Consider the following 22,076-nt stretch of genomic DNA (forward strand, 5'->3'; position numbering starts at 1 on the left):
CTCTCAATGCTAAGGGGTCCTTGGCCTGAAAACGTTGAAGACCCCTGACCTAGATCATAATTATCTTTGTGGTCGGGCATAAACCTCTTCTCTCAATTATCTCTTAATCGCTTTATAATGCATTATAAAGGCGACCTTAATATAAAGTATTACCGAAACTTCTTTTGTCATTTAATACCGTTCTTCATTACACTACCGTGTCACACACATGTTGCAAAAATAGCCGATCTACAAGCTCGAAAAACGTCGCATCAAGTATGCTCAATCCTGAAAAGTAACAGTTTTTGGACACATGAGGTTTCCACCCCACAGCGACAATATCTACCTTAAGCTTACAGAAATGATAAATAATGGTGCATTTATGTACTGTAGTGCCTTAATCCAAATCACTTTACAATATGCATTATATTCACACACGCACGCACGCACGCATGCACGCACGCGCACACGCACACGCACACGCACACACACACACACGCACACAGTTTATAATGGGGCTAATCTCCATGCCGCATTGAGTGGATGCAAAAGAAAAGCATATTGTAATATTGTAGAGAAACACTGGATGTTATCACATCCATCGTGTTATGTACTGTAGGGTGTTGTGTGTTGTGTGTGTGTGTGTGTGTGTGTGTGTGTGTGTGTGTGTGTGTGTGTGTGTGTGTGTGTGTGTGTGTGTGTGTGTGTGTGTGTGTGTGTGTGTGTGTGTGTGTGTGTGTGTGTGCGTGTGTGTGCGTGCGCGTACGCGTGTGTGCGTACATGCGTACGTTTGTCACGCACATGCGTGCGTGCGTTCGTGCGTGCGTGCCACTTCCCCCAGAAACTCCATTTCCCATTTGAACGTACGCATGGAGACGCCCGTCTTTCCCGCCGCTATAATGACATTGTCATCCATGAAACGGCTCTCATACATCACCAGGAACGTCTCCTGTCTCTCAGCCTCAATCTGCTCCGGTTCGCCTTGCTCACATGCATGGTTATATATACAGTACCGCATGTGTGTTTATTCATGTGCTTGCGTTGCGTTGCATTGTTGCGTTGCATTGTTGCGTTGTATTGTGTGTGCCCCCCCCTCACCCCATGTATCTACAAACACCATTTCCGGCTGCCGTGGCGTCTGTCGCTATAGTCTCGCATTACCAGGCGTCACTTATTGTTCTGACACGGTGACTTGAAGTAATGACTATAATTACAAGGCTGTCAGTCCAGCAACGCACTCTCACTCCCTCACTGTCCCTCTGCTTGTTTGTGCACTCTATCTCCACCTATGTCTCTCTCTCTTTCTCACCCCCACCCCCCCTCTCTCTCTCTCCCCCTCTCTCACTCCCCATGTCATCTGTTATCCGCACACAAGAATACACACTTCGCTTCGCGGCGCTGATAGATTCATCCGTCAACGGCGAGCAGCAGCCCCATCTGATTATTCCCTGTTTTTAACGAGAATGAGGGAATTCAAGGCGTCAAAGCCGAACACACACAAAAAAAAAACATCAGTCCGTCTTTGTCAGCGGGGAAAGAAAAGAAAACACAACACAATACAGTAGGACGCACGCGCACTAGCGACGACGTGCGCGCGGCGAGCTATAGGAATGAAAGAAGGGCGTCACGCTTCTGTCCCGCTGAGCGGCGCGGCGCCAGAGGGGCACCTCTCCAAAACGATTCCACATCACTTAGCTTTCCACATCCGTGCACGCCATTCTCCACAGCCCAGAGCCACACATACACATACGCTCACTATACAACCTAACCACAGCGGCGGGGGCAGACAAAATGTAATCCTTGATGATGCAGAACATTTTGCGTGTGTGTGTGTGTGTGTGTGTGTGGGGGGGGGGGGGGGGGGGGGGGGGGGCTGCGGTTGGGTGGATATGGGTGGGAGGGAGGGTGGGTACACTTTTGTTCAACTCCTTTGGAAACACGCCAGATATCACAATCCTGTGTGGATTGTGGGGAAAGTGCTGGGTAAATATAGACGTGCGTTCGTGTACCCCCAGTAACATTGCTGTTGGGTATCTTATTAGTTACATTTTGTAATGTTTTTTCCGCAGATCAATGCCCTACTTTGTCATAGAAAAGTGTCACACAAAAGTAGAGAAAATAGCCGATCTGCAAGCTTGCAACAGGTCACATCGCGATGTGTTGTGAGCAATGTGAGGTTGTGGATGATAGATCTGCTGTTGTTGTGTGTCTGCTGAGTTTTAGTCTGGTAGGATTCGTCTGGAAATATGGGCTGCGGATTGTTGTAGTATTGTTGGTTTCTATTCTGAATGTTTTGAGGGTTTGCACAGGGCTCTAACTACGGTATGGGCGTGTCTCCTCTGATTCTGAGCTGGGATAGCTTCCAGCCCAGGGATATCATGGTTTTGGCCCAGAAGTTCTTCTCGCCCCCCTAAAAAAAGAACTTCTGGGAACTCAGATTAGAGTTTTATTAACTAGAGGTTCGGGCTGCTATGTGGCCCTCACACCTACTCTGCCCCACTGATCTGACCAATATGTCCATGCATGTATGGAGATCTCTAGTTGTATCTGTCTGTTCTTGTCCCTTTTATGCCCATATATGGATATTGCTGATGTCATCCGTATATGGCCATATGTGGATGCATGGTTTATTTGCGGCAGATGCCATTGACGACACATTGAGGTTAGACAACACACTCCATATTTGGGCGTATTACTCCTTATATGGTTATTATGCTGAGTCATGGTGACATGAGCGTGACAATGTGGTCCGCCCGCCGGCCAGCCATGCAGCTTGAGCCATTTTTATAAGACATCGAACCAAAGAAAAGTCAAGAGTTAGCGACTAAATAATAACTACTAATTCCATTGGAACGCAGGTTCCATTTTCCATTCACCGAAAATTCTCTCTCTCTCTCTCTCTCTCTCTCTCTCTCTCTGTCTCTCTCTCTCTCTCTCTCCCCCCCCCCACCCCCCCTCTCCTGTCTGCTGCCAGTGATAAACATGGCGTGTTCTTCTTCTTTTTACCTGAGCTAACGTAGACAGTTTTTGACGTGGCTATGTATTCTGCTGTCAGGAGCCATTCCAGGCCCTCTGGTTCCTCATCCCATGTTGTCAGGGGAGCGGCCTCAATTGATTTCACCAGCCAGTCCCAGATTGAGTTTTAGTGCAGCGGGGAGAGGGGTTCCCTCTTATCTGAGCCCGTCACCGTCTCCACTGTAATCATGCTACCAGACCAAACTGTTGAGTCAGCAGTCAGCGCACCAGCCCGGGAGAGAGAGTGTGTGTGTGTGTGTGTGTGTGTGTGTGTGTGTGTGTGTGTGTGTGTGTGTGTGTGTGTGTGTGTGTGTGTGTGTGTGTGTGTGTGTGTGTGTGTGTGTGTGTGTGTGTGTGTGTGTGTGTGTGTGTGTGCAAGCGTATGTCTGTCTGTGTACATTTGTAGTTTTTGCAATATCACACAATATACCCGTTCTCTATCAAACCTGTAAATCACAGGTAAAAGTGTTGACAATGAGAGAGAGAGAGAGAGAGAGAGAGAGAGAGAGAGAGAGAGAGAGAGAGAATTCCCAACCTGGTGGTCTCGAATCCCAGGGTGGGTAGGACTTTTTTTTTATTCCCCTGAACGTGTGTTGGCACATGCGCATTGCAGTGATAAGACCAATTTGGTGACCAACGGGTCTACCAGCTCCGTAGACAGACTACTGAGCCTTAGCTAAGGGACAGTGATAGCAGACCATGCTATGGGATGATAATGTAGTTATCATGTGACCATAGACTGTAAGAAGTAATGGACAAAGTCCATTCTTTTTTGAATTTTTTCATTGGTTTCTACAGACCCGTTTAGAAGCCTGTTTTCAGAGCTGCCGCTAGGCACACTCACAGCAGGGAAAATAACAATATTATCATAACAACTAATATATGTATTTGCTCCGCCTCAATAATCACTGTGCTCAGAGCTGAAGCGGCCCCTCCTACTCTCCCCCGCGGCCCCGTCTGGCAGTGAGAGAGCACCGTGCATGGTTACTGTTACAGCGTGCAGAAGCAATCTGCGTTTAACTGAGTTAGGAATCGCGCAAAGACACCCGACCTGAAAAAGCCCCGCAAAGAGCGGCGCCCCTGTCTGTTTTTCAGCGATTTCAAATCCGCCATCTTTCTATATCCGGTCTGAAATGCGACCGGAAATGAATGCATGATACTGGGACATTGTTGTGTGCTCATGCCATAGTCGCTTCTTTTGGGCTTGATTTTGTAGACCTGGCTGCTGGTATCTCTGGCAAAATCTGGCAACACTGGTCCACGTTCCACTCCTTTCCAAACACATCTATCACAGGGTGGCGTCATGGAAATGACAAGGCTGCACGTCCTGTGACCTGTAGCTCTCTTATAAATCACACTGGGATAAGGAGCTAAACACCCCTCCTCTGGTCGCATCGATTTCCTCCATGAGAGAAAAAGACATACCGAGAGAGAGAGATGGAATAGAGGGGGCGGACAGTGTTAGAAAGATAGATTAGACAAGGAAAGGGAGAGATATAGAGAACGGCGATAAGAGGCCTGGAGGAGAGAGGGAGAGGGACGATGGCGTGCAGGAGAGAAAAAATGGGGTATAAGTGAGTGGAAGATGGAGGGAGAAAAGAAGAGAAACTGAATGTTTGAGACAGAGAAACAGAATTTTTGAGACAGAGGTATACAAGTAGAGAGAGAGAGGGAGGGGGAGAGAGAGAGAGAGAGAGAGAGAGAGAGAGAGAGAGAGAGAGAGAGAGAGAGAGAGAGAGAGAGAGAGAGAGAGAGAACAGAGCTAGAAGGAAGGGGTGACTATACTAGTAAGACACCTGAGGGTGGAATGCGACCTCAGGGTGACATGCGAAGCGCCAATTATTGACTATCTGGCCAACCACAGCGTTTCTCTGACGATTATAGTTGTTGTCATTCTGGGGGGAGTTTGTTCATGTTTTTGTGAGGGTATCAACCCTAGGAGACACGGGGAGAACATGCAAACTCCACACAGAAAGGCCCTATCGCCAACCCCACCTAGGGTGTGAGCGATAGGGCCTAAACATGTGGAGAACACTATATATGGAGATAGTCCAGTCCATCATGTCATATGGGACTACCGTCATAGACAGTAGCCATTGTTAGGCCGGAGTCAATGGCTGTCTGTCTGACTGTCTGTACAGGAAGTGATGTCACATGACATACTTTTTATGCCCATATATGAGTCATTCTGTACCACATCTCCATGTTTAGGCCAAACAGGTTCGCTCCATTTCTCCATGTATAGGTGCAAATGCTCAACGTCGAGTTTGACAAGGAGGATACCGCACATTGTACCTCATCCACCCTTTCTTCTCTCTCCTTTTGGTATCTTTATCCTCCTCCTCCTTTTTTTCTTTTTTATTCTTCTCTTTTTTTCACAGCCGCCCCCATATTTACTTTAGAAAATACATATTAAATTCTAAGAACGTTTCGAGTACCAGTTTGATACAAGAGCGAATAAGCGCTACACTTCTGGAATCCTGTGCCTCGACTTAAGTCGGATCCAGGCCTAATAACTTTATCTAGCCGCCCCGTTGCCACCTCCTTGTTACATTTTCTTTTCTGAGACACATTGTACCTCATCCACCCTTTCTTCTCTCTCCTTTTGGTATCTTTATCCTCCTCCTCCTTTTTTTGTCTTTCTTAGTCTTGTGTATCCTTCTCTTTTGGCTACTGTCTATGACGGTAGTCCCATATGACATGATGGACTGGACTATCTCCATATATAGTGTTATCCACATTTCGTGTAGCCGCCCCGTACAGGAAGTGATGTCACAACTCGCTGACATCACACTGACATCACTCCCGTACAGAAGGAAGGTTACAGAAGGAATGTTACGGAAGGAAGGAAGGAAGGAAGGAAGGAAGGAAGGAAGGAAGGAAGGAAGGAAGGAAGGTCACTCAAGCGACACGGTTTTTCAGAGTATATGCGACCTTCGGTCGCAAAAAGTTTCCAGTCACAGAACGGTAGAGTGAGCTGGCAGATAACACCGTCTCCGTAATAGCGCATACATCCAGAGGGTAGCCGTAGCCACATTGGAAAGGCCCTTTCACACGCATTAATTGTTATTAATGAGGGTAATTAAGCATCTAAGACGCACCACAGCCCCCGCGGGGTCACAGGGCCCTTCGCCTGCCTTCCATCACGGTGGGGGGAAGGAGGACGTCCCGCGCGACGCTGATACTATACCGTCACCGACCGTTCTCCTCCATCGGACCGCAGGCATGTTTACAACCTCCCAGCTCTCAGCACCTCATTTCCTGCTAGATAAAGTGTGTCCCTCCTTTCTTTCAACAAAAAAAAAAAAGCAATCCAATAGTGTAATTATAACACTGCCAGCCCGTGCCTTGCCTCGCCTTACCTCCTCGCCCAGGCAAACGAGGCTGAACGAACGCCTCTAATTCCGGGTGTTATAATCTCTTCCTCTCACGGGGTAATGAAAATGTGGAAGGGGTCGGGGGATGATTGCAATAATGCAAAATGGGCACCTCTCAAATAAACAAACAACCCGCAGTGAAGACGGCAGTCGAAATGCCTTGATGCAAATTACGGCTCTGAAATACAGACAGCGTATTACGAGTACAACATAACACTTTGTGCTCGCCACGCTGAGAGGAAAAAGTCATGTGTGTCCCTGTGTGATAAACTGCAATCTATAATTGCTATCAAAGGCAAACTTCAAATGCTTTTCTGAGTTTCTCAGGTGCCCTCTTGACATGAAATGGCAACGCTGTCGGAACATTCTTCTGATCCGCTGAGCCGACCCCAGATATCTACAGGTACAAACGGTATATGGATTTAGGATTATCCCCTGGCGGGTCATTGATCACATGCAAAATAAATCGCTGCGTGTTTGCGTGTTAGCAGCACAGACAAACCCTTTTTGCTCGCCACACGTCTGTTAGAGATAAAAGAGAAGATAACAGCGCCGGTGCATTTCGGCATACCAAATCCTACACAAAAAAAAACTCTGTGTTAATTAATCTGTTTGTTATGCAGAGAATGTACGTTTGTACATTCTCTGCAGTTAAATTTGATTTTTACCGTTTTGTTTTTGTGCACTTTGCTCTTGGCGATAGGTGTGACTCATAAAGTATGGAATCTCTTATCTGTTTTTTATGTTGCTGGGGTTTATTTATTTATTTTGGTCAAAAGCTCAAATGTGTTCATGGGGAGAGAAAACACCGGCAGATTGTTGCCAGCTGGATCGAGTGAGATCATGATAATGCGATTCAGGTCCCACTTGTTTTGTTGCATCAATTCTTTCGTCTGGTAAAATAAACGTGTTTGTTTTACAAGGCGGTTTATCACCTTTTGCTGTACCGTTTGGACAAACTATTGTTGCATAAAGCATGAGAGTGAAAGCTAACATGAAAGGGAACTTGTGTACTTGTGAATCCGTATCTCAGGCTATAAGCCGCTCTGTTCCAGTGTGCTCGGTTTTGAATATCAAAGGATTAAAAGTGAACTTGACGGAGCACACTTCTCCCCCTCATCTGGGCTTGTGTCTTGATTTAAAAAGCAGGAAAGAGAGCCAGGTGGGGAACAGCATTCATACAGCCGTTACGAGTGAGTTGTATAAGCTGCAGCACTCCAGAACAATTTGGAAAACAAGCTTCTTTTCGTCAAGGATTTTGTAGAAATGCCAGGGTTTCCTAGGGTTTCCATCTGACGTTGTCATTGAATGAAATGGAAGAATTGAAAATGCCAATAGCCATGAGGAGGGGAGAGTGCGAGCTGTGATCATCTTATGCACGCAAACCATATAGACCGAATCATGACATCACCATAACCAAAACGTTATTTCCAGGTAGATAACGCTGGCAGCATCACATTGGAGCAGTGTTATTCATTAGCCTTATATTAGAAGGTCTATTAGGCCATGTTCACACGACAACGCTCTATAGAGAAAACAGCGAGGTCCCGGGACTTCGCCGTTGTGTTTTCTGCATAATGAGTACTTTCTACTTTTAATTATTCAAGTACATTTTTGTTACTAAAACTTGTACTTATACTCAAGTAAATTTAGAATTCCGGAATTCTAGGCTACTTGAAATGTAATTGTAGGCTATTTCTACATTGCATTATCCACCACTGCAGGGCTTAAGTGGAGCAGTCCGTGTGACAGGGCACATAGCGATGTGTTTAGAGATGCCGACATTCCCACTCAGTGCATGACTCCGTAATCGATGCTCTTTGAAGTGCATTTCAGTGGCAGGCAGCCACTGTTGGCCCCAGCACTGTCATTAAACACACTATCCTGAAAACAGCAGTGTATAAAGAGGGGGCCCCGCAGTGTTAGAAGATATTTATTAGGAAGACAGAAGGATATGAAAGTACTGCCAAGTTTCCTTAAGGCTATTTTTCTTCTCGCGAAAACCACAGGTGACAGGCGGCCGGCATATGCAAATGCTCCTGGGCGATTTCCATATCTCATTAATTGGGGTATAGGAGGGATGAAAATGTCCTTCTTTGGCATGAAAAAGGAGAGGCACAAATCAAACCTCGCGTTTGTGTTATCAGCCGTGTGTTTGACAGTCCGTCAGTCAAATGGTAACATTTTCATGTCAAATATATATTAGGTCGCGGACCTCTATGTGAAATTATTTTGTGCCAGGGACTCCCATAAAATAATTTGTGTGGTTAAAATGTTTCAAAAAATATTCAACTTTCTAAAAGAAAACGTAAAATCTACAAGCTCACAACGAAACTTTGTGACCATGTAGATCGGGCTTAAAGGGGCTTAAACTGATCGCTATGCTATATTAACCACTTAAACCCCAGCATTGGTATTGTGAGGAAAGCAGACTGACAATGCTCACAATGTGACGCGCTGCGTCGCATTGTGTGCTTGTCGATCAGCTATTGTCAGTGGAAGCTTTCCCCACAATAACAGAAAACAGAAAAGACTCCCCATATGGGACTCCGGATACCCATATGGGGTTCATGTGGTTAACAAATGTATCTGGCGACCCTGTGAACCCCCCTACAAGGACCCCTGGGGGACCTCCGGAGCCCACTTTGAGAACCAGTTGTCTCAAAGTGCTGTCTAATTTGTGACAGCATAATGTCATTAGACAGGGGGGTGTTTTTTTACAGGTTTATCTATCAGTCACGCCCCGTCACTCAGGAGCACCCACCTATCGGCTGGCTCCTTCTTTAATGGAGGTCAAGGTCAATCTATGCTCCTCTTAACCTCCCAACGATTAGGTCCCAAATTGGCTTTGTCCATGAAGAGTTAATGAAGAGCTATTGGACTCAGTGGTCGGTAGACACTTTACACCAGGGACATAATACAATTTGGATCGTTCATTTGTTGTGCTTCGCCGAGGAAACAAGCAATGATTAATGTCACGTTCGAGGTTCAAGGATTTTATTGTCATGTGCTTATTATTATAATAGATGTTCCAAAATTGCAGGCAGTGAAATTCTTGTAATTAGATAAAAAAGAGATACTACCACTACTACTACTATTACTACTACTGATAATAATATTGATAATGACCCCGGAGCCCCAGGGACCCCCAGGTCCCTGGGGGACCCCCAGATGTAAAAAATGCCCAAATGTGCTCACACGTCACACTTTTTCCCTGCTTATATCTCCGCACCCGTTGACCCGATCCATGCCAGATTTTACACACACACTCCTTGCCTGCCAAACTACAACCTCCAAGGACCCCCGGAGCCCCAGGGACCCCCAGGTCCCTGGGGGACCCCCAGATGTAAAAAATGACCAAATGTGCAAAAATGACCAAATGACCACCCCAACGGGGCTGCTCACGGGGAATTCCCGGGGACCACCGACTCCTGGTGCTCCAGAACGGATGCAAAAGTGGTGGCGCCCCCAGTGGAGGACCCCCTGCCACTGCAGCGCACATAAAATGCCGTAACTCGGGCTAGGAGCGTCCGGGAGAGCCGGGGCCGGTACCTATTCGTCCGCCAAGGCAACGCGGAGACCCCACCCCTCATTTCTCACATGGCTCTATTCTAGCGCCACCTTCAGGCCGATTTTTAAAACACATTTTTGGACAATGCTCCTACAGTTTTTAGTGCCCTAAAATCACGAATATCACTACACAGCATGTCTACACTCATGTCATCAACATGGATCAGGAAGATTTTGGAAAAACACATTTTTGCCCTATTTGTGGAGATAAGCCACCTACGGTCGCTTATCTCCCGATTAGGGAGTCTTACTGGTGATAATGATAATGATAGTAATAACCAGTAAGACACCTAAGGGGGCGACCTCGCCCTAAAGGGCGAGATCGCGCAATATGGGCTTAATATTGATGGCATAAAAGGGATTCTATTGTATGGGAATTCCCAGATATGGGCTTAATATTAATGGGCATAAAAGGGATTCTATTAGTGCGGTTGCCCTGACAGGGTATCATCTGATCCATATATGGAGATCTAGGTGATGATCCAGTCGTCTCCATGTATGGATATCCAGGGTTTGATCTTTGATGAGGTGATGTCACAACAATGTGATGTCACAGTGTCACCAAACAGGTCAGCAGCTATAGACATTGAGGCGTTACTCATGTACGGACAAGATGTGACGGTTTTCGTAGTTAATGCTGAACCCCTAATTGCTCCCGATGAGCAGGTTGGTGCTTTGCATGGTTTCCTCCGCCGTCGGTGTATGAATGTGTGTGTCAATGGGTGAATGTAATACACATCGTAAAGCGCCTTGGGTAAAGATGCTATATAAATGCATCATTTAGGCTATATATTATGCATTATTATAAGTATGCCGTTTGAACCTCGTTCTGCCTTAGGGTTGCTGCTAAACGCAGACAATGAAAAGTGTCTCTGAGACGTTTTAATTTCAAGGATTCTCACAACTCTGAAAATGTAACTCTCCATTTGTACACTCTCAGAGTTACAGACCTGTAAGGGTCCATTTAAAATATACCATTTTATTGCAGTTCAAGCAGTTTTGCTTGAACTGTTGATATTGCAATGACGATACAAAATACAATAAATTAACTGAAAGGTGTTTCAGAGCACATGCGTATGTAAATAACCTCAGAATCAGATCAAACAGTTGACGTGACGTGACGTGACCGACTGACTATAAGACAGACCCATATCAATTATTTACTTATATTACTGTGTGTCTTTGTATAGCGAAAATAGCACCTTTACAAGCCTACAACACGTTGGGTTGTGATGCGTTGTGAGCAAGTAGAGCTGCTATTTTTCTCTGTTCAAAAATGTACAAACAATTAAAACGTTGCTTATAATTACACACCCACAATGAAGGACCGCAAGGTTAATGTTGCTGAATGGTGAATGGACCCTGCTATCGGTTTGAAGTGGACATTTTGTAATTCTCCTAGCCTGATGTTCAATTACAGCCTGGTCTGCTCAATCACACCGGCGCTCATTAAACCTGTAACCTCATCAGTGATCGCATAATGAATGGACCCGTGAATAGAAAGCTGTATCGCTTTGTACTTGACTGAATACTTAACGGTTCTCAGCCAATTATTTGATACAATTGTGTTTTACACAGATGGAGCAGCAATACATACTATGGGATTTGCCATCAGTGCTCATAATAGTTATTTGTTGGAAACGCATGCACCTTCGGTTATGTAATACCCATTGTAGCCTACCTGTTTGTCAGAGAATGTGCTGTGCAGTACAGTGCAGTAACCATTATCATAGTACCTTAGGCCAGTCTAGGTCAGTACCACGACAAATGATCAGGTATCAGGTATCTCTATTAAAGGGTGAAAGACATACCCGACTGACTGACTGACTGACTGACTGACTAAATAATTGAAATAATTGACAGAAGAATAGCTGAACATTCCTCAAAAATCACATCCAGTGTGACGTGAGTGGTGCTTTTCATTAGGGGAATACTACTAATTTTCAACATTGAACATTAATATACCTTGGAGTTGTTGTGTGGAAATAAGACCTGGAGGATTGATGGTGGGGTTTGGCTTGCAAAAGTACACTTTGATGACATCATCGGAACATACAGTCGTACATACAAACAAACAAACAAACAGACAAAGCCAGATGTAGCACGTACCGCTCAAACAATAGCTGATCTACAAGCTCAGTTATGTTTGCTATTTGACATACGATGAAGACAATGAAGTTTATGTTTTAAGTGGTTGAGTGATGGATAAGGAATCCAAAACGTTTGTATCTCACAAGTGTGTGGTCTTGCTTTGTAAAAACAGAATATGCAAAGGATGCAGATGAAATGTGCACACAGTGCTGCATGGCTGCTGAGCTTTGCCAGAGGTTTGCTTTATAGAACATCTGTGTCATTTGTCACAAAAGATCCCAGCAATCCCACCAAAACTCCAAACCCTGATGGTGCCTCTATGCCAGGGGTCTTCAACAGGGAGTCCGGGACCCCTAGGGGGTCCTCAGAGTTACTGCAGGGGGTCCTCCAAATCTTTTGTGATAGAAACCTGTTTTTTCCCCCTTTTTTATATTAACCACTTGAATCCTAGCATCCATATTCTGAGAACTTGAGACAAAAATAGCAGATCTACAAGCTCACAACGCCTCGCGAAGCACAAGAATACAGAGTGAAAATGTCAAGTTTATTAAATATTGACGGTTCAAGTGGCTAAACATCTGAAAAATACAGTGATGATTTTGCTGTCAAACTATGAAACGCTATGGAATCTATGAACAGGTTGTGGGGGTCCCTGCTTAACAACCATGGTGCCAAACTCGTTCAGTAACGAGTTAAGGCCACTAGGTGTCACCATGCCAAAAGGAGTTGTCTCGTCCCTGGACGAGACAACGAAGGGTTAACTGTACGTGCTGCTGCCTGCCCTCTGAATGACCCGAGTCCATACGTCACCCCGTAGCAGAGAGAGAGAGAGGGAGAGAGGAAAAAAAGGCACGCGCTGGTTGTATTGTTTTCCATTCTACTCTGAAACATAAAAAGGGCTTTATCTCTGAATGAGGTGAAAAGAACGCCAGGGAAGCAGAGATCTGATTGTTTTCACGGCGACACTATAACGCGATGGTCGGCCAGCGTTTGGATTTTAGTTTCGCGAGCGTTTGTAAACAAAGGGATTATCTTCCTCAATCGTCAGTGGACACCCACGTGCACACGCACGAAGCTTCCGAGGCTCTTCAAAATAAAGCGTTAGTGAACGGCGGCAGCAGCAACAGCTAGAAATGTTATAAACCTGAGCAGCCCATGTGTTAATCTCTCTCTCAACCAAGGGGTCCTTGGCCTGAAAACATTGAAGACCCCTGCTCCATGCTGATCGAAAGGCAATATCCAATGGTTCAGTCATTACCCAGGAGGAGGCGCTCCGAAACTCCATGAATACCAATAATGTTTATAGAGAACCTCCGAGCGAGCGCGCTGTGTTTGGCTGACGCGCGCGGCAAGAATTTACCAAAATGATGATGACTGAACGCTCCCCGTCACAGCTCGCCTTGATGTTTACTAACGAGCCGCGGCGACTAAAAGCAGGGGGCGTGCGAGATCCTTCATCAGGCTGAGTGATCTGAGGCAACGCGGCTGACAGACAGTTTCATCATGGACGCTGGCGTTTCAATTAAACATCATTTAACAAGGGCAAATTTAATTCCGTCTGAGCGGGACCAAATGGTTGCCCCCCCTGCCCCCCACCACCCCCCCTCTTCTTACTGTGTGCGTGCGGGTGGGTGGGTGGGTGGGGGGAGAGACACGACCTTCTGTTTCATTTAGAATTGAATATTAGATAAATGGACAGACTAATTACAGAGGGCTTTGATGATGAGACGAGATTGCGTTGGGGGAGGGAGGGGGGAGAAAACAATGCAGCTTGGATAACTTCCGTGAATATACAGCGTTGTCTGACACAGGCTGAATATATTTACATGAATAGATCATCGTTATGCGAGAGCCATTGTTTATCTCTGGCATCATCAAAGTTTTGACAGGCTCTGTCGCCGGAGCGGCAAGAAGAATGGTGTTTTAACCCAGGTGTATTTGCAGAAGCTCTATCTTCTATTTGGATTGAAAAAGTAAAGAAAAAGAAACATGACGTATATACAGTAGGCCTTTGGTTCTCAAAGTTGGGCCCGGGGACCCTCAGGGGTCGTCGACAATAGACACGTTGTGAGTTTTTAGGTCTGCTATTTTCTGGCAAAAAATGTATCATCAATCATAGGCATGCTGGGGTTCAAGTGGTTAATTATGACTGGGTGAAAAAGTCTAACTTAGTAATTGCCGGACTATAAGCCGCGGCTTTTTTTCCCATGTTTTGAACCCTGCGGCTTATACAGCGGTGCGGCTTATATAGAGATTTTTACAGCTAACGGCCACCAGGGGCGCTCTAGCGGGAAGCAGGAAGGACACCTGTGGCTTATAGTCAGGTGCAGCTTATATATGTAAACATTTAATTGTTTTTTGTTCAAAATTTGTGGCTTAGTCCAGCAATTACAGTATCTTAATTTTTTGATTGATTGAAACATAACACCCTGAAAGTTTACAACATCAAATAGAGTATGTATGTGAGACTTGGAAATGTTACTCATTCAAATTAGTAGGCCTACATGGTGTTTGACTTTCTATTTCCTTGTCATGGGTATTAGCTGGTTTTACGCTACAGTACGAGCCATCCAAGTGTATTCTACAAAGACAACAAACATAAGAATCCAATATGCACAATTGTATTATTTTCACTGTGTAAAAGATGACCCAAATAGCGCATTTGGGGATTTGTTTTTAACATGCGTAAACTTAAATGAAAAACTGAGAATTTTTTGTTATGTTTTCCTGCCTGCCTAGAGTGTGCCAGATTTCTCATCCAAACTGGGCAACAACAATTTACAAACCATGAAAGCCAAGATTTGGTTTTATTCTAATCCGTCTACTCTAAACTAACCAAAATGCAGATTTGTGATTAAACCCATCTTTTTTTTTCTCTCTCTCTCTCTCCAAATAAGGTTTAGTGACATCTGACTGATTACAGTCTAGCAGGGGAAAGGTTTTTTAATAATCATACTCATTACACAGTGTTTTGGTCATCATAAAAAAGTCATTATTTTTCAATAAAGAAAAAGAACAACGTTTCTGTTAATAAATAACAGAATAAATAAAACAGGTTTTTATGGGCTCTAAAATATTGTATTTGTAAACAAGGCCTCCAGATAACTAATAGTTTAATAATACTCACAACTGCAAGGGTTTTCTTCATGCCAGCAATGTGTGTGTGTGTGTGTGTGTGTGTGTGTGTGTGTGTGTGTGTGTGTGTGTGTGTGTGTGTGTGTGTGTGTGTGTGTGTGTGTGTGTGTGTGTGTGTGTGTGTGTGTGTGTGTGTGTGTGTGTGTGTGTGTGTGTGTGTGTGTGTGTGTGTGTGTGTGTGTGTGTGTGTGCGTGCGTGCGTGCGTGCGTGCGTGCGTGCGTGCGTGCGTGCGTGCGTGCGTGCGTGCGTGCGTGCGTGCGTGCGTGCGTGCGTGCGTGCGTGCGTGCGTGCGTGCGTGCGTGCGTGCGTGCGTGCGTGCGTGCGTGCGTGCGTGCGTGCGTGCGTGCGTGCGTGCGTGCGTGCGTGCGCATGCATATGTGGTAAATGAGAGTTGTGATAATAAATAATACAAATACAATAAACCAGTCGTTCTCAAAGTGCAATCCATGCAGGGAATACAAGTTCACATTGCGTCGCATCGCGATGCCTTCTGCCCTATATCTACAGTGTATTTTGCAAAACACATTTTTGGACACTGCTCCTACAGATTTTGCACTAAAATCACGCAAAGCGCTACGCTACACAGTAACTCTAAAGTCATGTCATCAACATGGATCTGTCCCATTTCCCATATTCCCTCCTGATTGCCTACCATTGCCTTCTAAAGTTTGTGTTTGCGACCTGACGGTTGCTTATCTCCCGATTAGGGAGTCTTACTGGTGTCAAATAATTGTAGTGGAGTAAAATTATAATATTTAACTCTGTAGAAGTAAAAGTACAGAACATTGGAAATTCCCCAGTAAGTAAAAAAAGAGAGAAAAAAGAAAAATCAACATTTTAACAGTAACAGTACACCGCTGGAGTTATGGGGGTCTTTGAGATGAAAAAGTTTGAGAACCACTGCAATAAAACATGCAGCCATCAGTATGCATAGTAAATAGTACGTCCTAACAGAGCCAGAGCCCGGCCATAATTATCTCCTGCTGTCAGACAGACAGTAGTTCTTTGGTTGTCGTATAAAACACACCATTCATTAAGACGTAATTAGTATTTACTGCTGCAACAAAATGTCTCCTCTGTTCTCTTGCGCTCTGAGCTGCTGTATTTCATTGGTTTCCTATTAATTACCGGTATGAGAAGTTATGTCCAGTGATGTACTGTACTGTATAGGGTTTCGCAGCTGTATTTAAAAAAAATAAAGTTTGAATTTAATAATGGTGCATATTCACAAAAATGTCAGAGGCTTAGTGAATATTAAATTAAAATATCATGATAATCTTCACTTTGGTGTTATTTAATCTTTGCTTTAATGACATTGGTACAGGATGCATTTTCTCTGCAGAGAAAAATATATTTATATTTTCTGTTGGTTTGGCAAGAGACAGAGACTTATATATGACTTAGTGGACGTTATGCAACTTTACTTTTATTCATATAAGGTCTTACAAAATGTAATCATAGATAGATGCCACAGTGCCTCACAAGATGCAATGGGGGAAAAAAAGCTTTTTCAGCGTTGAAACGTTTCTATGGCCATCGGTTTGCCTTTGTAAGTTGTTATTAAACGACGTTGGCTAGAAGGCCGTCCATTCAATGTCATCTTCAGAGTACAATAGTGGCTACCATGCCTCCATCATCTTTTAAACCATTAACATTTCAACTTAACAACTCTTATTGAATTTGGACCTTGTCACCATAGCAACAGCAACACTTTATTTTAGCATTATAAGGCTGGTTCTCAAAGGTTTTTCAAGGACCCATATACATTGATATGTATTTGGCCACAGACCTCCATTTGATAATATTGTGCCAGGCAGGGAACTCCCATAAGAGAAGATTTATGTTATTAAATATTATCAATCTTAATCACAATTTTTTAGTTAAGATTTTTCTGAAAATATTCAAAACAAAGCAGACCTACAAGACTCAACGTGTCACAATGTTATGCGATTTGAACTTGTAGATCAGCTGTTCTTGAATATCCGCAATATATATATATATATATATATATATATATATATATATATATATATATATATATATAAATGTTGCTTCATTTTTATCCCACAATTTTGTAACCCATTTTTTCACCCAGTGCCATTTGCCTATGTAATCCTGGTCTCTGCTCTCCCTCTGCCACGTCTGGTTAGACAACGGAATGACCTCATGCTTCCTTCAGTGCATGAGGAGTCCAAGTTGCTTTTTTCACCTGACGGGGGATTTCCCCGGTTTGGACATAGTGCGTGGAAGGAACACGTTATTCCACCCAGTTCCTTTCCCCTCCATCAGGCGCCCCGGCTGGCCAGGGGGAGGCATTAAAGAGACCAGGATTACTGCATGTTTTTGTGAGGGTATCTACCCTAGGAGACACCACCCTGCAGACAATATGCCTTCCGGTGTGTTCCAAGATTTATAGCGGAAGTCTGCGTTTAACGGACGTTACGTCATGCGGTGCGGGTCTGTTTACATTCCCCAGCGAAAAAACTAAAATAGATTGTAGCTCTTAACTCGCTCTTCATAGGTGTAACATTGCTTGAATCAATGTTTTTGTTTGTATATTGTTTATTGCGAGCGCAACCGACGGAGCAGGAGACGTAGACCAGAGATTTCGTGCAGGGAATACGTTTGCAGGAACACCGCACCGTGAAAAAAATACAGCTTCCGGTGAAATTCCTACGGCGGAAGTTGAACGCTTTCTGCTTTCTATTGTCACCAGGCTTTTCTCTTCGGAGATGAATAAGCCTGGCTACGCGAGGCTAAGGAGACAGAGGGAGAACGTGCAAACTCCACACAGAAAGGCCCTTTCGCCAACCCCACCTAGGGTGTGGGCGCTGATGACGCGGAGGAGGGAGCACGCCCCCAGCGCCCACAGCATCCCCTGGCGGGAATCGAACCCAGGACCTTCTAGCTGTGAGGCTACAGTGCTAATTTTTTGCACCGGCAACCCCCTAGAAATCCCCTCAGGAACCCCCACCCCACTTTGAGAACCACTGTGCGCCAGTCGCATAAAAGGCACAAGGCCGGAGACTGAACGGTGTGACCTCAAGTGTATTATTGTGATAACGGCACAGCTTTATCATAAATATTTATGATTAGCTGTGGTAGCCATCGTTACAGTAAGTAGGTTCCAGATAAGGTGAAATAAGGTGGACGAGTTTGGAGCGCTATATGGAGAGATATTGATTGACACTTTGGAAAGCCCCTCAGCCACCTGCGAGGTCAATCAGTAGCTAACTTTGGAATATAATGAGCGATTTGCAATTATGTTCCTCTCCTGGTAAGAGATTTTGCTATTTTAAAAACGCACATCACGTCTTACTGCCGCCATTCAGAAAGCCATGTCACAACTCTGCTTGGATAGAACCGTACATTGAATACAATTTATTATAGACCTCGTAACACAGAACTCTATTATGTGTCGAAAATGGTCTGTATTATTCTCTAGCGGCTCCACAGTAATGATATAACTTTCAGTCCAATGTGAACTTATGTGATATGCGACTTATCATAATACTGTATGTCATAGAATAGATCTAATTAGTATTCTACAAAGATATTTCTAGTTGATCTGAGGTCATATTTGGAACACGTACGTGACAAAAATAAAATATAGTATAATATGTTGTCTTCATGAGGTATGTTGGTTTCATTTTTGACCTCAGGATATTCATGTATCAGAACTGGTCAGATAATTGGATTCTAGCAAGAATCCAATTTCAGGATATTTTGTGGGACCAAACAGTTAGAATTTAAAAAGTACAGTACAGTACAAATTATAGCACTTTTGAAAATAATTGTAAATAACCTTAATCCCTTTTGTTGTTTTTGTAGTCTCGCATAGCCAGACAACCCAAGATCTTGGTCTGTACTGATACATCTGGGGAAATCTAAATTCACTGAATGGCCTTGAGAGCCAGAGACAAACATAACACCCACTGCTTTGAAAACCAATCCTGGTACTGTCAATATGAGGGACCCCCCTAAAGTATATTCATTGCATTTAGATGTTTTTGATTGATTGAATATGTTATTAGACAAAAAAAGAAAAAAAATGTAGTAGGCCTACCAGTACAAGTACAGTTAAACACCCTGCCCAAAATAACACCCCAAATAAGTCCTTTTACGGTCTTGTTTACGTCGGAGGTCCTTGGTATTCAATTCATGGACATAACAAATAGCAACAAAAAGAACAAAAAAAACAAACACTATATGTCAGGGCGGTTTTAAGGAGGCCAGCGAGCTACATGTTAAGGAATTCCACACTTGGGTAATCGTGTTGTAGAAGGAGAATTTACTTTTACGTCCTTTTACGGTCTTGTTTACGTCGGAGGTCCTTGGTATTCAATTCATGGACATAACAAATAGCAACAAAAAGAACAAAAAAAAAAAACACTATATGTCAGGGCGGTTTTAAGGAGGCCAGCGAGCTACATGTTAAGGAATTCCACACTTGGGTGATCGTGTTGTAGAAGGAGAATTTACTTGTCTCATGGGTTTGTGTTATCAGATCCTTGTATGCGCTCCCTCTGGTGTTGTGGCTGTGTGGGTGTCGCTAACTTTTTGGAGGTTTTTGGTCAGATATGCGGGTATTGAGGGGATTGAGGGCAGATTTGCATTGACTATTTTGAAAGTCAATCCCATTTTTTGTTGTTTAACCCATTCTTTTATAGTAAAATGTGTGGGAGAAATGTGGGTCATGGGCCCCAGGTCGAGAAGTAGTCGAATCAGTTTGTTTTGGGAGGTTTGGAGCTTAGTCTTTAATGGCATTTTGATGTTGCAGTACCAGGAGGTGCAAGCATAGTCAAAGAGGGACTGAATGAGAGTCCTGAGGGCACCAGGCATGTGCGTATCAGCAGGTGGAGCTCTCTGATCGTCTAGATATGCAAGACTATTGTTTTTAGTTTTGTTGTTTTCCTGAGGACCGCATCATCTGTTTTTTAATGATATTGCGTGGTGAACTTCAACGCGTTGCTGCATTACAACGCTTGGTGAGCTTTGTAGATCGACAATTTTCAAATAAGTTGGCCTGACTTTTTTTTGGTTTATGTAGTAGTGTACTTTGGTACAATCCTTGTATAATTTTACTGATGCAACATTTTGAATACAGACTTTAACTTTTAACGCAGTATTTTTAAATATTTTGTCTGCTTTTATTTATGTAAAGAATCAGAGTACTTCCCACATCAGTGAGCATTAACTCGGCGTGACACGGTTCTCATCCTCATATTCACATGACAGGTCTGGAGAAGGTGGGCCGGGATTCCACGTACGAGCAGGAGGGGAAGGTCCAGTTCGTGATGGACGCCGTGTACGCCATGGCGCACGCCCTGCACCGCATGCACCGCGAGCTGTGCTCCGGCTACCCCGGCCTGTGCCCGCGCATGGCCAACATCGACGGCAAGGAGCTGCTGGCGCACGTACGAGCCGTCAACTTCAACGGTAAGAAGACCTGTTCATTGAATCCCTCATTTCATATTGACCTTTGGTACTAGAGGTGGGCTACCCGACTGAAACCCGCCACGAACCATTGGGACTAACTAATTGAATCGGGCTCAGGTACTGAGCTGTTGGTATCTGGGTGGGTTCAGACAGAACAGTGCTGTTGGTAGGGATATCATTGTTTCCCACTGTATCATATTTTTTTTGTTCAAGAATTCTTTCTTTTCCAGAGCAACGTACAGTAAAGTTAAAGTCAAGTTAAAGGACTAGTTCACGCAGTAAATTACTTTAATTCTATCGTTTACCTACCCGGTGGTGTCTTTGACTATGGTGAGTTTTTTTTAATTTTATTTTTTTAAGATTTGTTTTTGGGCTTTTATGCCTTTATTGGATAGGACAGTAGACTGACAGGAAATGGGGGAGAGACGGGGAGTCACACGCGGCAAAGGTCGATCGGATCGGGAATCGAACTGGCGATGCATCCAGGCATCCATGCCTATGTGGCATCATTGCCTAAGTGGTATGCGCCTGGACCAGTAGGCCAGTGGGCGACCGGTGAGTTTTAGTTTGTAAACAAACAAAAATTAAGAGAAAACCAGAGCTTATTCACATGTACGCGGGCACACTGGAGGGTTCTTCGCCCGTGCATGAGACGGTTTAGCCGGATTGTGGCTTCACAGTTTACAAACATAAAGCTACCGCGAGTCACAGACACCACTGGGTTGGTAAACCCGTAATAAATCCTGACTTTATAAAAAAGAAATAAAAGAAAAAATCTTGGGTGAACTTACTCCTTTAAATCAGAGTAGATGGCATGAACAGAGTTGTTAGCATCAAACAACAAGGTAAAAAATCACAGGAGTGCAAAGAGAACAATGTTGTGCTTCAGATAAATTAGAATACCGGGTAAACATCAAACATCAAAACATCAAACCTAGCACCTGTCTTAAAAAAAAGGAGAGAAAAAAACATGTTGCCCAAAATAACACTCTTAGCATTTGAGGTTGAGAAAAACAAAGCTAAATTTCGCAGTGAAAAGTACTACATTTGTTTCATTTAATTAAGATTCCTATAACAGCGAGGTGACAAGAAGCGATACACAAGAGTTGCATGAGAGGCGGAGTTCAGTATCATGCTTTAGCCCTCAGTAAAGCTCATCGATTCTTGTCAGCCTTGCTTTCCTTCCCCATCACCATGTGAAGGAGGAGGGTGTTGGTGGGCGTCACTGTCGTTCATTCTTCTCCTCCTCTCCTACCCGTGTTCCCTCCATCCTCCATCCTCTCCCAACAGACACCTCTCAGTGGTCCCGTTTCATCCCGGTATGAGTCTGGTTTCCCTCGTCACACCTACACTCTGTACCTTCTGCCAATGATCCCGCGCATATATACAGTATCTTCTTCCTCTCTATCTCCCTCTCTTCAGATTCCCCCCCCCCCCTCCCCCACACACACACACACACTCTGCTTCAG

General features: G+C 44.2%; 1 protein-coding gene across 1 annotated transcript in view; it reads left to right on the top strand.

The window, feature by feature from the left end:
• grm8b (glutamate receptor, metabotropic 8b) overlaps window positions 1–22,076 on the top strand; it is a gene marked incomplete at both ends in the record, with an annotated part of 294,591 nt that overhangs the window by 186,483 nt on the left and 86,032 nt on the right. Inside the window, one exon of the mRNA XM_080737073.1 lies at window positions 20,407–20,607. Within this exon, the coding sequence (XP_080593199.1) occupies window positions 20,407–20,607 (201 nt within the window). The remainder of the gene's footprint in view (window positions 1–20,406; window positions 20,608–22,076) is intronic.

The sequence above is a fragment of the Nannobrachium achirus genome (assembly GCF_963921795.1).
Source record: "Nannobrachium achirus genome assembly, chromosome: 11".
Lineage (NCBI taxonomy): Eukaryota > Metazoa > Chordata > Actinopteri > Myctophiformes > Myctophidae > Nannobrachium > Nannobrachium achirus.